The 15,718-nt window shown below is 40.4% G+C and overlaps 1 protein-coding gene across 4 annotated transcripts in view; it reads left to right on the forward strand.

Moving 5' to 3' along the window:
* dennd5a (DENN/MADD domain containing 5A) overlaps positions 1 to 15,718 on the forward strand; it is a 41,473-nt gene that overhangs the window by 10,996 nt on the left and 14,759 nt on the right. For all 4 annotated transcript variants that reach the window (XM_042406927.1, XM_042406943.1, XM_042406937.1 and 1 more), the window contains 4 exons: positions 431 to 540; positions 1,134 to 1,818; positions 8,061 to 8,248; positions 14,425 to 14,736. In XM_042406927.1, coding sequence (XP_042262861.1) covers positions 431 to 540; positions 1,134 to 1,818; positions 8,061 to 8,248; positions 14,425 to 14,736 — 1,295 coding nt within the window. The remainder of the gene's footprint in view (positions 1 to 430; positions 541 to 1,133; positions 1,819 to 8,060; positions 8,249 to 14,424; positions 14,737 to 15,718) is intronic.

Raw genomic sequence — 15,718 nt, forward strand, 5'->3', positions numbered from 1 at the left:
CTTTTCAGTACTGCCTTGGTGTGTGCATCACTTCTGCTTCATTCTGGGTTCAAATCAACTCAGTTTGTGCTTTCTCTGATTGATTATTTTGTGTGTTTCTTTTGTATTGCCATTAAAGCTGTCAGAAAGCATCGTAATCTTTAAAGGTTGTATTTTTTTTTTCTTTGATTCCTAGCATCATTTTGTTTATTTTCTAGCCTGGGATGCAGACGGCAGCTTTATATGATGCAATACAGTCTTCCTCTCAAGACAAATATGCTGACTTGCTCTTCCCTCTGGAGTTGTGCTTGGCACTTTAAACCTGCTTCTGATCAAACTGTTCCTGTGCTCCTCTAACCTCATCTAAAGTATTGTGCTGACTGGTTGTCTTCTGTTCTTGCTCTCCTTCTTCCTCTCCTTTCCTTTCTCCTCTCTTTTTTTTCACTTTTAGGTGAGAATTTTGAGCAGAGTCCACTGCGGAGAACCTTTAAATCCAAAGTTCTTGCACATTATCCAGACAATGTGGAGTGGAATCCATTTGACCAGGATGCGGTGGGCATGGTATGATCTCTACATAGCTAAAACATTTTTCTCATGTCTTTTAAAAATAATACTAGGTCGGGGTGTATAGTTGAAATCATGACAAAATGAATAAGAGTATTGTTCCTACATTGACTTGTATCATGTTATGGCAAATGTATGCAAAGTAGAACTGCAACAATTAGGTGATTAATCAATTTATTGCCAAATATTTAATGAATCGCCAACTATTTTTATAATCGATTAATCATTTTGAGTCATTTTTCAGAAGAAAAATTGCCAAATTCTCTGATTCCAGCTTCTAAAATGTAAACATTTTCTGGTTTCTTTAGTCCTCCATGATAGTAAACTAGTAAACTTTGGGTTGTGGAGTGTTGGTCGGGACAAATTTTTTTTTTTTTACCATTTTCAGACATTTTATAGACCAAAAAACTAATTGACTAATCAAGAAAATAATTGACAGATTAAATAATCGTTTGTTGCAGCGCTAATGCAAAGTTACATAAATAAATGAATAAATTCTATATGTGTTTAATGCAATGGACTTTGTTCTACTACTGATCTACTACTAACACATATAAAAGACAAATATCAGTAACTAATTTCTCCCACAGCTCTGCATGCCAAAGGGTCTGTCGTTCAGGACGCAGGTTGACTCTCGGGAGCCTCAGTTCCACTCCTTTATCATCACCAGAGAGGACGGCTCTCGGACCTATGGCTTCTCCCTCACCTTCTTCGAGGAGGTGACCAGTAAGCAGATCTGCAGTGCCATGCAGACTCTTTACCACATGCACAATGCAGAGCAGTACGACATCTTGCACACTCCCACTTCCCCACACGGACCTGAGGAGCAGCGACACCAACACTCCCAGCCTCGGCCTGTACTCCATGCAGCGCCCGCCATCTCCCGCCTGCAGCGTTTCAACTCGTATGACATCAGTCGCGACACGCTGTACGTGTCAAAGTGCATCTGCCTGATAACACCCATGGCCTTCGCCCAGGCCTGCAGGAAGGTGCTGCAGCAGCTTCACCAGGCTGTCACCTCCCCCCAGCCCCCACCCCTCCCCCTGGAGAGCTACATCTACAACATCCTCTATGAGGTGCCCCTGCCACCCTCTGGGCGTTCCCTCAAGTTCTCAGGCGTCTATGGGCCCGTGGTGTGTCAGAGGCCGAGCACATCAGAGCTGCCACTCTTTGACTTTGCCATCAGCGAGGTGTTTAATCTGCTGGGGGTGGAGAACGTTCTCCAGCTGTTCACCTGTGCCCTGCTCGAGATGCAGATACTACTCTACTCACAGCGTAAGTAGCTGCTCTGCTGCAGGTACACTCAATGTTGTCATGAAACTTTTAGTATCAGGCCATATCAAGAAGCATACAAGGTGGTTTGCATCTTGCACATGTTAGTGCCAGAGTTTAAAAACCAGATAGACAAGTGTGAAGTCTTCCATTGAAATCCTATGTAGCATGGACACAATTCATCAGCAGCATCATATAAGTTTTCTAAAGTGCTGGAGGAGGAAAATCAGGAAAAGAAAATCATGCATTATCTAAAACAGCTGTTTTCTAGGACATACAATAATGAGATCCTTAGTGGAGGTGGTCTGTAGACAATCAGCAGTTGCAGCTGGAGCTGGGAAACCGTATCAGGACATGTGACCAGACATTATCTGGGTTCATTGTCATTATATACTAATGTTGCTTAAAGGCCTTCTTTCCTCTTTAAAAGAGTAGATTATGGATGGATGGATGGATTTTATATTACTAGTTGTGTAAAAGTAGTCTCATTACAGATATTTAGTTTAACCTAAAAAAAAAACGTGTCATAAATATGGTGATTTAAGCTTTTGTCTATTGCCTAGATTTTCAGTATTTGTATTTTCCTCGAATATCCTTCAGTAAAATATTTATTGTGAGTTCAGGAAATGTTTTTGACCTGATGGTGGTCTTTTAAATTCCTGGTTGAAGCTTGTTTCCTCATTCGCCAGGGTCTAACAGAAAACACCGTCACTCAGTGTAGTCGGTGGCGAAAACAAAATTGCTGAGCTCTTTGTGCTTGTCAAGACAAATTAGACCGTCACTTCTTGGCAACGTCTGCCTCACCCAGAATCCTAAACTTAAAACATTAGCACAAGAAGAGAAAATGTTGCACCTCATGTCATTACTACGCTGTGGCTCTATAGTACAGCTTTATGGCCGGTTGCAGAGTTTTTTTTATTTTTTTAGATTTAAAATGTCCGGATGGTGCTTGTATAAGAAGAGAAACTGTGGCAAGGACACATGTTTGATATGCATGGCAGAACTATTATCCAGGAGATTACGTAACCTGTTGAGTGTTTCCATTAAAGTGATGCAGTGTGAGTACCAGCTTGTGTAAATGTCGGTCCCCTCACCCATTACAGGCGGCTCCTACTGCCAGGACTCACATGTAGATGTGGGCATGTCTGTGAGAGGTTTTTTGTATGAATTGCTATGTAGATGCTGCTTGTGGGCACATTTAGGATGCTAAGCAGAAGACGTTTTGTCGGTGGTGATAAGTCTCTCTTTGTTCTCCCTTTGCTTCATCCTTGCAGCAAACCCACAGGAAGAATCTGATAAACAATTTAATTAAAAAAAAAACTCTTTTAGAGGAGCTAAAATACAGAGAGCCTGTTAGTATTTATTCATAGTAGTAACTGCTCAGAAAAGATTCAGTTAATCCACACTTTGCAGAGCAGAACAGGTTTTTATAAAGGTGGCATTGTTCACCATTATGAGTGTGTGTGTGTGCATGTGGAGAAACAAGGAAATGATTTAAGGATACTGGGTCTACTGTGGTGTTTGGATCCATTACAATATATAATGGAAAAGTAACGCACACCAAAGGTTGTAGTGATGTGCTGATTACTGGAAGTAGACTTGAGAGTAGAAAAAAAGTGCTGCATACTCTGGTTCCACATGCATTTCTCTTTTATTTAGATGATGTTTCGGCCCTCAGGCCTTCTTCAAGATCAACAATAATAATAGGACACAGGCAGTGAGGTATGTTATGTAAAGAGTACCTAGGGGTAGTTTGTTTTCACCCTCATTTTCTAACTTGTAAATGGGCTTATTTGAAGGGAAGTTTATTTACTCATGGCTTCAAGGAGTATATATTCTCATGGAAGAGGTACTTGGATGATGTGTTTTGTTTGTTTAAAGAGTCCAAGACCCAGCGGGAGTCATTTTTTACATACCGCAACTCATGTTCTGAATTTCTGTCATTTACTATGGATTATGACTACACACACACATCAGTTTTTTAGATTTATGGATCACTAGAGAGCATAATTACTTGTATACAGTTTACTGACTACTGTTTACTAAGGGCAGATTCTGATCACCCCTTATCTTTAAAAAATTGTCTCCTGTTTAGTCAGTTTTGCAGATTAAAACAAATTGGCCAGAAAATTGATGATTTTGACAGGAACATGAGTGAAATGAAAAATAACTTTCAACAAACAGGATGCAAGATAACATTACGACAGGATAAGAAATCTGTCGCAATGATGCTGCCACTAAAATAAAAGACAGATCTAGGTCTGATCTCTTAAAAAATAAACCTACAGTGAAATCAAATGACCGTATAATATTTACAACAGATTATCCTAAGAGTGCACAAGAGGTAAGGGGAATAATGACAAAACATTGAGGTATACTTGAATCTGACCACCTGGTACACTCATATTTACCTCCTCCTCAATCAGCCTAAGCTACTTCATCATCTATTCCTGAGGGCAACCACCACTGTGGTTGTTGTAGTTAGTTTAATTTTAATTACCGTTGTAACAGTTTTAAACATCCTTTCACAGGTAAAGAGATCCCTATAAAGGGAGTTATTTCATGCCACACTAAGTTGGTCATTTATCTTATTACTTGCCCTTCTGGTAAGTCATATGTTGGAAAGACGAGTAGAACACTGAAAACTCGTATCGCTGAACATAGAAGCACTATGAGATGCAAAAACATGAATTGTTGAATTTAATCATCTTATTTCCTCTCTAAGATATATTAGTATTAAGAAGGTATCACTCCCCCCAAGATGAGGTCATTTGGATGATTTGCTTTCCAGGAGGGAACACTATTGGATCCGCCGTCTGAGAACCCTGCCACCTCATAGATTGAATATAGATTATGACTTGAAATCTATATATGTGATATTAGACATATAGTAGTTGTCACTTTGTTTGAAGTGATTTGATTGGCTGTAGTTCCTGTCACTGTTTGTTAAGAGTTCTGATTGACTGAAGGCCTCTTGATCGTTTTTGGAACATGATTGTCTAATCACCATCAGATGTGATACTAGGGTGTGGTCTACATACTATATACTAGTTCCTGTGTCTTACTATTATTGTTGATCTTGAAGAAGGCCTCAGGGAAATGCATATGGAGCTAGAGCGTGTGACACTTTTTTTTTTTTCTACTCTCTGGATCCATTACAATGGCAAGACGAGGCAAATGGTTTTACAAAACGGCCGGGGCCGGGGGGAGAAGCTCTTAAGGGGGAAAGCCGTGGTGTTGCTAGGCGACCCGGAGACAGGGAGGATAGCAGTGATGCAGGATGATTATTATTGGCTGGAAGTGACATCATGCCACCCCCCCACCAACCCAACCCCCCCATGGGACTCATCACTGCAGAACGTGTGAAGGGTGTTGTGTAGAGTTGAGCCCTGGCAATCTTCCACTGACGAGAAATGAGGGATTGTGAGGAACAAATGCTACACACTTAAACACACACACACACACTGAGGAGAGGGATGCTCTGCAAATAAGGAGACGACTGTATGTGTGTGTGTGTGTGTTGCGTGCTAAAAATAACGCTGGAATTCATATCTCTGATTGTAAAAACATTGGCCAGCATCTCTCCCATGCAGCCATAAAAGAAATGTTAAAATCCCGGCTGCTGTTTCTCCCTACCTTCTCAAAGGGGAAACTTGTCATGTGTCAGTCATGCGTCAGTCATTGTGACATGCTGCAATTAAAGTCATTATTTATCAGCATTATTTCACAGGCAGTTTCTGCTTTTATGTGATTTGTGCAGTAGAGAGTGACAGGGAAAATTGAGCGAGAGAGAGAGAGTTCGGGGTGTGTAGGAGAGATCTGAGCTGAGGATCGGCCAAGCGAGCCACCAAAATAGCTTCTGAAATTAAGTTTAAAAGCTTGGATTTGAAGCTGGATCTTTGACAGCACAGTGGATTTGGCTGTGATCTTAAGATACATAATTAAGCTTGCATTTCAGCTATGTAAAGACACTTTTACATTTTAGGGAATAGCATTAACATCCTTCCCACCTTTCTTTATTTATTGGATTAAGTGATTTAGTGCCTGCCCACTTCACTCTTCATTCAGTTTGTACCTTTGTGTTTCCAAACCTTGCTTTCTTTCTTCTCTCCCTTCAGCTTTTTAACAACCTGTCAAACACATTATCTCTGTTTTTTCATTTTATTTCTTCCTTAATCTGCAATATCAGTTAGATAATGTAGCTTAAACTAGTAACTCCAAGAACTAGACACTTGCTCCGATGAACAGTATCAGAATCTGTAAGTAATTTCAGTTACTGCTAAGTTACAAACTGTTGAAATGAACGCTGTCTTTTGTCACACAAGCTGTTTGGTCAGTTAAGTGCTGAGATGGAAGATCTGTAGCAGTTTCACTTCTGTGTGTCCAGTGTTAATTTTAGCTTGCTGTAGTGCAAATGTTTGCACTATGTAAACTGAATAGTGCAAGTATAACTAAGGATAAACTCCAAACTGCTTCTAGTTTTCAATGTAGACAAGCAAAATTGGAAAATTTAAAATCCCATTTTGTGATTTTATGGTTGTTGTTTACAAGAATCACAGTATTTAACAGTTACTTTTGCTGTGTTCATGTATAAAAGCGACAGTATTTGACTGTTTCATAAGTGGATGTGGTTTCTTCTTGTGGCCTCATTTAAGAGCAGACAGAGGATGTTAGTATTCTTGTCCCCATCCCGGGAGAGAGAGGACGCCTGGTGAGAGGGGGGGGGGATGAGGGGGGTTAGAGTCTCTTCTCATGGAGACCAGCATATGACCAAATGAAGGAATGGTATTTATTTTGGCACCATAACAGGAGAGGCAGAGCTGCTGCTGAATGTACAGTAGGTGTCAACAGGATAGAGCAGGAATGCAGATGAGGAGGACTGCACACATATTTGCATGTATACCAGTTCACTCAAGTGTGATACCATGAACATGAAGGAGTGTTGCTTTGTGAAGTCATGACAAAGGAATTTTGCGGTAGCCAGACGGCCAGCTGACTTTAGCTGCGTCATAGTTCAGAGACTGTGAGATTTTTCCCGAGCTCATAAAGGTCCTTCCAAGTTAAGGACCAGGACTTTGTTCTGGGAATAGCCCACAAAGCACAAATACAAGAGATTACAGTACAAGTTCAGTGCTGGAAGAAGTATTCAGAAACTTAAGTACAACAGTGATACCACAATGTGAAAATGCTTCTTTACTAAAAAAAAAAAAACATCCTGCCAAAAATTCTCCAGTGTTCAGTGGATAATGGAGCACTGAGGGCTGCAAATGACGTACTAGTTGTGTTGTCCAAATTCAGGCATATTGTTGAAACATTTCTGGCTGCGTGTGGAAGAATCTTTGAAATGTTGCTTTGTGTGCTTGTTATGAGATATTTGGTCTACAGATGTGGTCCACTCCCTGTATTTGGACACAGCTCACGTCTCATCACAGCTAATTCATGTAAAAGATTATTGATCCAACTCCTCTTCCACATTTACAGAACAGAGAATAAAGTTGCTTTCTTTTGTTACATTAGTCCACTCAGTTCTGGTTAAACTGGTGCTTTCTTAAAACTTTCATACATATTGTACATCTCTGATTTGGCCACATCTAACAGCTGTATATTGTTTTGGACATTTCAAAGTGAGACATCAGAAATTCCCTGCTGAATGTCCCGACCTTTATGTGTTCCTGTTGACCACCTTGTTGAACAGATGTGCTTGCTAACAAAGCTAATGCTACTGTTTAGCAGGATTGACTATCATGCTGTATAAGAAAGTTAATACATCAGAGAGTAATCAGAAGAAGAGATCTGTGTTAGATAAAAATAAAGACGATCAGGTTGCGCAACTCTTCCGTTTTAGAGGAATAAACAAAACATTTATCAGGCAAAGTCAAGCTAGCCGATCAATCTAGGGAAACATCATGAGTGACTACATCTGCAGCTTTCTTCCCGTATATTATAGGAGAAAATTTCCACTATTTACTGTTAAAATTTGGCTGAAAACACTGAAAATCCCCTACTGCTGTCATTGAGCAGGTACTTGACTGCAGTGAATTTTGTGGTCGTGCTGTGGAAACCACCACTCAGAAAACAAAGTGATTGCTGAGAATCATTACATTAGCTGTGATTACGATTCACAGAGCCTTTAAAATAATAATCAAGCCAGGAAATTAACCCTGAAATCTGCATTGTATGCACCTCTGGTACATTATATTAGTTATATGGTTACAGTCCCTGTTTTCTTTATGTGTGTGAAACAGATTACCAGAGGCTGATGACGGTGGCAGAGAGCATCACAGCCTTAATGTTCCCCTTCCAATGGCAACACGTGTACGTTCCCATTCTGCCCGCCTCCCTCCTCCACTTCCTGGACGCACCTGTGCCGTATCTCATGGGCCTCCACTCCAATGGACAGGATGACCGCACCAAGCTCGAGCTGCCACAGGAGGTACACACACTGATACACACAGTATATTCTTTCTATACTAAGTTAAGCTTGTCTGCTTTTCTTTTATTTCAGTATTTTACATCTTGCAAAGAATAATGAACAACTTAAAAGGTTGTAAACTGCTGCTAAATTCATTGTGTGAAAGGGGTCCATCCCTTTACCTTTGTACAGTTATTCTTGCTTTTTAGTGTTAATGTAGTTTACTAGCTTTTTACTTCTTTTTTATCTGTTCACAAAGATGGAAAAAAGATGTTCAGGATTTTAGTGAATCAGTCCCTCCTTATATTTAGCTTTTTTTTCTTCAGACACACAACCATGGTTTGTTATAACATGCCAGTGTTTTTATTTACACTCAGAGCAAGCAATTTTATTATTGCCATTCTGCATAGATAGACCCTTTGTTGTACTGCAGACACGATTATTTGCTGAAGGCCTCTTGACTGTTTTTGGAACATGATTGTGTAATCACCATCAGATGTATTACTAGGGTGTGGCCTACATAAAATACTAGTGCCTCTACTAGTGCCTCTGCCTCTATTGTTTATCTTGAAGAAGGCCTGAGGGCCGAAACATCATCTAAATAAAACAGAAATGGAGCCTGAGTGTGTGACACTTTTTGTCCTACTCTCTGGATCCATTACAATGGCAAGAGAAATGGCAAATGGTTTACAAAACAGTCAGGGCCGGGGGGAGAAGCTCTTGGAGGACAGTTTTACTCTTCGCATTCCTTGTTTGTCTTGGTTTTTTAAGCTGCTTTCAAGCATCCAGTGACTCCAGATATTTTGACTCTCTGTCTTTTAATGTAGAACATGCACAGTGCTCTCATTGTACAGGGCTGTTTCCACGGGCATCGCTTGGCTTGGGCATTTGGGGCTATATCCCCAAAGATTTTTTCTTTAGCCCTGACTAATTCTCCACTTTCAGCAGTTTGTCACTAAAGAAGACGGCAGTGTTGTACTTTTGTATCTTCAGCAAAGAGAATGGAGGCAAGATCATTGGGAAAGGTTTTCCAGGAAAATATGTGAAATACTGGTGTCTTACTGGCTGACATGTAATTCTTGGGGTTTCCATGCCAACTGCCAGTTCACACAGTCAGTCAGTGTGAGGAAAAATGGATATACGAAGGTTTTTACTGGTAAAAGGGTTGAAACCGAGGCAGTGGCACAAACATCCTCTCATGCTGAGCCAGGAAAACAAGGTGTGTAAAAGTCTGTATGAGTTCCAAGTTACGTGAACATGAAATGAGCAGAGCTTAAGTTAGATACAGCTAACGTACATTGGATTGCACTGCCCAGCTAAACCGTTAGCAATGATAGCTTAGTTGTGCCTCTCCTTGGCTAGCGATACCAAACTAGCCTAACTAAAATTACCGTTTTTGGAAGACAAAACACAGAACATAACAGCAATTGTATTATGTGTTGTGGATTTTCTGTCATATAGTAATAATGATAATATCTGATGTGACACTCATTTTAATGGAGACACATTTATGTATGTTGATGTTCATTTATTTGTCATAGAGCTGGAGAATTGACCATTAGTTTTTGGCTGTACTGATACAATTATCACAGATGAGCCAGACAGGATAGATGAGGAAGAGAGAACAGGTGATACAGAAGGAAAGGAGACAGAAGGGGGAGATAAAATAGACAGTAAAGATGAGGAAGACCAGAACAGAGGGCAGCGAATATCCCAAGAGGCAATGGGAAACATCCCAACTGAGCTCATTGATTTGGGGACTGCAGATACAGGGCCAAGGCGAGTAAAACATCTCTGCTTTCCATATAGCATGTTTGGCCTGCAAAAAAGATCATTCCAACTAAGTTGATTTGATACATTTGACTGGCTGGAATACTGTATTACTGCCAATGTAGATTATATGGCAAATCAAAACAGGCAAGGGATCAAAAAGATACACTCCCCACCACAGGTTACAGAAACTGGAAGAGAGCATTAGATTCTTTTAGAGAGCATGAAAAATCCAACATGCACAAGGCCTCAGTAATGTGTTGGAAGAGCTTTAAAACCACACAGGTCCAAGGGGATATCTCAGAGCAGCTGAAAGCTGCAAATGTCAGTGAGAATGTGGATTGTAGGGAGTATCTCACACGTATAGCACCAGTGACAGCCTTTCTTGGGAACAAGGTATTGCTTTTCAAGGTCACAATGAAGCACCAGACAGTGACAATAAAGGAAACTTTATGGAGTGCATGCAACTTCTTGAGAAGTTTGATCCTTTCCTGCAAACAAACAAACTGCCTTCATATGTGACCTACATCTCTCACAATCATCCCAAAATGAGTTGACTCAAAGCACCTCTGTTGTTATGACGTCAAGGATCATCTCTGAGATTAAAGAGGCAAAAATCTACTTGATAATGGTGGATGAAGCAAGGGATCATCGTTGGGAGCAGCTTGCATTGTGTGTGTGATACATTAGTCCACAGGGCTTGCTGAAAGAGAGATTCCTTGGAATTTCCCAGCTTGAGGCATTTGATGGTTGCTCCATCACTGACACCACAGAGAAGGAACTAGAGAAACATGGAGTAAGACATTCTTCTTACAGGCGTTGTTCAATCCTACGATGGTGCTTCTGTTATGAGTGGAGCAGTGGGAGGTGTAAAAGCTCGATTCAGACAAAAGCATCCAGAGGCACTGTATATTCATTGCTATGCCCGTGAACTTAATCTTGTCATTTGCTCCACTTGCAAAGCCATCCCAGAGGCATGCCACATGTCCATCATCATAAATTACAAGCTTTTATGAAGAAACTAGGGGTGGGGAACAAAGAACTTATCCAGCTGTCCAAGACTCGCCGGGGGTGCCAGATTGAGTCTGTGGATGCCACTCTACAAAACCTCCCTGCTTTGATCCAGACCGAAGGGAGCATTTCAGCACCTCTAGCTAAGCGACTGGAAAGAAAGCTTTGGAGATTCATTACCATCTACATGCTTGTCATGCTTCAGACACTGCTCTCAGTAACTCAGGGCCTGCACGAATACCTACAGAAAGAAACTGGTGATTTTGTGCAGGCAATAGAAGACAAAATGGTAGTTCAAAGTACACTCACATTTACTGGAACGATGAGAAAGCACATGAAGTGTCTGAGAAGACCAAGGCCCTGAAGATCTTGATATTCATGCTACTGGGACACAGAGGAAGAAGCGAAAGGCATGGAGGACTATGTACTCGAGACATCTTGTGGCACAAGGTCAGAACTCACTGCTGTTTGAAGGGGTTTGAGAAAAGGTTTTCTGGAGTTGGGGGGAAAAATCTTGATGGGCATACAGGCATGTCATCCTGCCTCAGAGCAGTTCCTGAATGAAGAGGCATGAACATTACAGCATCCACCATCCACAGCCTGCAGAGATTAATGCCACAAAATATTTCCTTGAAAGAAAAATAAAAGTAGTACCCAGCATCAAAGTGTCTTTTCCCTTTTGGATGGTGACATGTTCCCCTCCCTTAATGCCCTCTTTCAAGCTTCTTTGACCATCCTGGTCATCAGGCGCAGTTGTGAAAGGTCTTTCAGTGCCCTGCACCGACTGCACACATTGCTGAGGAATACAATGGGTCAGGACAGGCTAAGTCATTTGGCGATAATGTCAGCTGAGAGGGAGATGTTGGCTGATGTGGGCCGACAAGACACTTCCGCCTAGCACTTCCACCCTCAAAGTGCCAAGAAGAGAAGTGCGGACAGTAAACAGTTTCATAATGTCACAACACCCTCTTTCCCTTCTCCCTCTGTAACTCATGCCCTCACGCATAGTTACACTCAAAGATTGACAAGACGGAAGCCAAACTGCTTTTGGGATTGTCACAAACACCATTGTTCAAAACTATTTATTTTGCTTCTGATCATTTATTTGCATATATCTGATTAATATCATGTGATATTATATGGCTTGGTGGGTAAAGTTATGACCTTTGAACTAGTCTATGTTTACATTGAGAGAAAACCAACCTATGCTAGGGTGACTCTGAAAATAGTTTTAGTGTCATGGAGAGCACCTTTGTCATTCTGAAGTGTTATCTGTTCGTTTTTGATCTTAATTGAAAGCAGTTTAATATCTTGTGTTATTGATGTTATAGTCTATTGTGTAAATGTAGACCGATGATGCTCAGGAGCTTTTTGTGAGAACTGATTTTCAACACAAAGGGAACGTAAAGGCTTAGTTGAACCAAAACTTGATGGAAAAGAAATTGTTGCCGGTAAGTTGGATAATAGGCATTTAAAAGGTCTTTGACTTGATTGTAGAAAACATTCTGTAGTGATGATAATTATAAAAAATGTGTTGGTTTTACTGGCAAACTAGACAAGGCAAGTTTATTTGTACACACATTTCAACAAGGCAATTCAAAGTGCTTTACATAAAACATAAAAGGCATCAAGACAGAATGTAAAAGCCACACAAGGCAATGTAAAAAAACATTTAAATACAATTTAAAAAGTGTTAAATTGTAAATAAAAATAAGCTAAAATAGAATAAGACAGATGGAACAGGAGAGTAAAAGTTACAGAGCAGTGTAAGATTAATAAAAGGCAGCTGCAAACGGAAAAGTCTTCAGCTGTGATTTGAAAGAACTGAGAGTTGTAGCAGACCTGTGGTTCTCTGGGATTTTGTTCCAGATATGTGGAGCATGAAAACTGAACGCTGCCTGTACATGTTTAGTTTTGACTCTGAGAACAGAAAGCAGACCTGTTCCAGACCCCCTGAGAGGTCTGGATGGTTCGTAACGTAGCAGCAGATCAGAAATGTATTTTGGCCCTGAACCATTCAGTGCTTTGTAAACCAACAGCAGTACTTTATAATCAATTCTTTGACAGACAGGAAGCCAGTGTAAAGATCTGAGAGCTGGGCTGATATGATCCACTTTCTTGGTCTTAGTGAGGACTCGAGCAGCAGCGTTCTGACTCAGCTGCAGCTGGCTGATAGATTTTCTTCGGGAGGCCTGTAATGACACCGTCACAGTAGTTGAGTCTACTGAAGATAAATACATGGACAAGTTTTTCCAAATCCTGCTGAGACATAAGTCCTTTGATTCTTGATATATTCTTCAGGTGATAGTAGGCTGACTTTTTAATTGTCTTAATGTGGCTGTTAAAATTCAGTTGTGAGTCCATGACTACGCCAAAATTTCTGGCTTGGTTTGTGGTTTTTAATATTATCGATGGAAGCCGGGCGCTGACTTTTAATCGTTCTTCTTTGGCTCCAGAAACAATTACTTCAGTTTTATCTGACACATCCAATCATCAATTTGTTCAGTGCACTGACTCAGTGCTTGTACTGGACCATAGTCCCCTGGTGATGTGGTTATGTAAATTTGTGTGTCATCTGCTTGATATTACTAAGTAATATTAAACATTCATAGATTTCAAGACTGTACTTTTCACTTCCTTGCCAGCACAGTTCTATTTCTTTCTTTCTAATTGCAAATAATTTCAGTCATCATTTCATTTCATCTTACCCTTATGTCTGTTAACTTTCTTATATTGCAACATTTTCTCATGTTTTACTACTTGTAGCATTGAGGTAGAAATTGTGGTTCATATCAAGTAGATACATCAGCAATGATTTCGCAATCAAAATATGAAAGTTTACTCAGTCACTTTGAGTAGTTTTCAACTCTCTTTTGTGAAATTGACAGTGTATTATGGGTTTTGAGGATTTTTTTATCATATAGGCATAGTAATAATGGTGGCAGGTATGACATTTTGGTTTAAGACATTTGAGTGACTGGAATATTCATGTGCAGATTATAGGGTAAATCAAATCCAGACCCTTCCTTATTTCTCCAGTTTTCACATTTTTAAGCAATTTGTAGCACTCACATGCAAGAAAAAAATGCATGGAAACAGTCTATTTAGAAGTACCTTTTTAAAATGTTTTTGATGGAGAAGAATCTGGGCTCAGCCGCTGATGGTTGACAGTCCAGCCAATACCCCTGGGTGTTTCAACATCTGCTATTGCTCTCAGCACTGTGTGCCAGCTTCGTTTTTCAGTCATCAGTTTTGCCTCTCACTTTTTACACACTTCTATAAATAAGTGCAACATGTGCTGATGAACTGTCAAATGTACAAGGCCATAAAAAATATGAATTTCACAATGTGTTATTCTCCCAACTCACCTCATTAACTTCAATATTTTTTATATTTTTTGCCCTGTTTTTCTCCAGGCTAACTTGTGTTTTGTGGACATCGATAATCACTTCATCGAACTGCCAGAGGAGTTGCCGCAGTTTCCCAACAAGCTAGAGTTCATCCAGGAGATCTCAGAGGTGCTCATGTCCTTCGGCGTGTCTCCAGAGGGAAATATTCACTCTAGTGACAGCCATGCCAAGTACCGGGGCTTCCGATCTGTGGATATGGTCTCTGACAAGCGTAACGGCAACCTGGCTTCACCCCTCAACTCCTACCTGCTGAGGGAGAATGAAACTATTGCCAGACTGCAGGCTCTGGTCAAGAGGACAGGTGTCAGTCTGGAGAAGGTGGGAAGTGATAAAATCTCATAAATCAAAGTATGATATGATTGGGGGTTGTCTTCTCCAGTTGATGATCATAAAATATTGGCCGTTGATGTAGACAGTGATACATTTTCTGAAAGAAATTTTTCCGACTATTAATTGTAAATATGTCTAATCAAACTTTTAACAAATTTAAGATGTTTAGGATCAGGATTTCCATGTTAGTCATAACATGCAGACCTACAGTTGTATGTATAAAAACGTATTTGTGCCAGCAGCAAATATATTTGAATAATTTGAATTTGTAAGACATCGTCGTCTTGAAATCCTGTGTTTGATAACATGTAGATGATATAGTGAGCAAAGACGACACAGAAACCCACAATAAACACGAGAAAGCCCCTCCTACACTTCCCACTACAGGCAGAAAAAGAGAAAAGTGATGTCAAATGTGTTCAGTGGTATTTATCAATCATTGTAATCATTGATATATGAATGTCAGCTTTGAATATACTGTTCGTGTTTCACATCTGTGGAGCCTCAGTGTTGTGAGCGTCAGGTTGATGGAGCAGGTGGGTGATGAAGATGTTTTCCAGGAGACCTCTACACGTTCAAAACATCACCTCCTGTGACCTTTAAAATGCTGCTGGTTGACATCTTGTAGCTCGGATGGCGGAAATCTCTTTACAGACGTCAACAGATGAAGTTGGCATCTGTACAGTCTAATTTCCTTTTCGGCTCTTGTGCTTTACAGACAGTAGTAAGTCGTAAGTAGTGACGAAATACTCTGAAGGTTGATAAATGGATGAATTAGCTGCCAACTAGAGAAAGTCTACATGCAGCCTATAATCTGCTTTATGCAACGGTGGCCAGCATTAGCTTTCCTTGAACGGATTAGCTCATTAGTGTATAGCTGTCCAACAACGAGGTCAGGCCTCACAGATACTTATTACTGTACTGGATATGAGGCTCTCCAGTCATGTGATCATGTCATTGGATTGAGACT

The sequence above is a fragment of the Thunnus maccoyii genome, chromosome 1 (assembly GCF_910596095.1).
Source record: "Thunnus maccoyii chromosome 1, fThuMac1.1, whole genome shotgun sequence".
Taxonomy (NCBI): Eukaryota; Metazoa; Chordata; class Actinopteri; order Scombriformes; family Scombridae; genus Thunnus; species Thunnus maccoyii.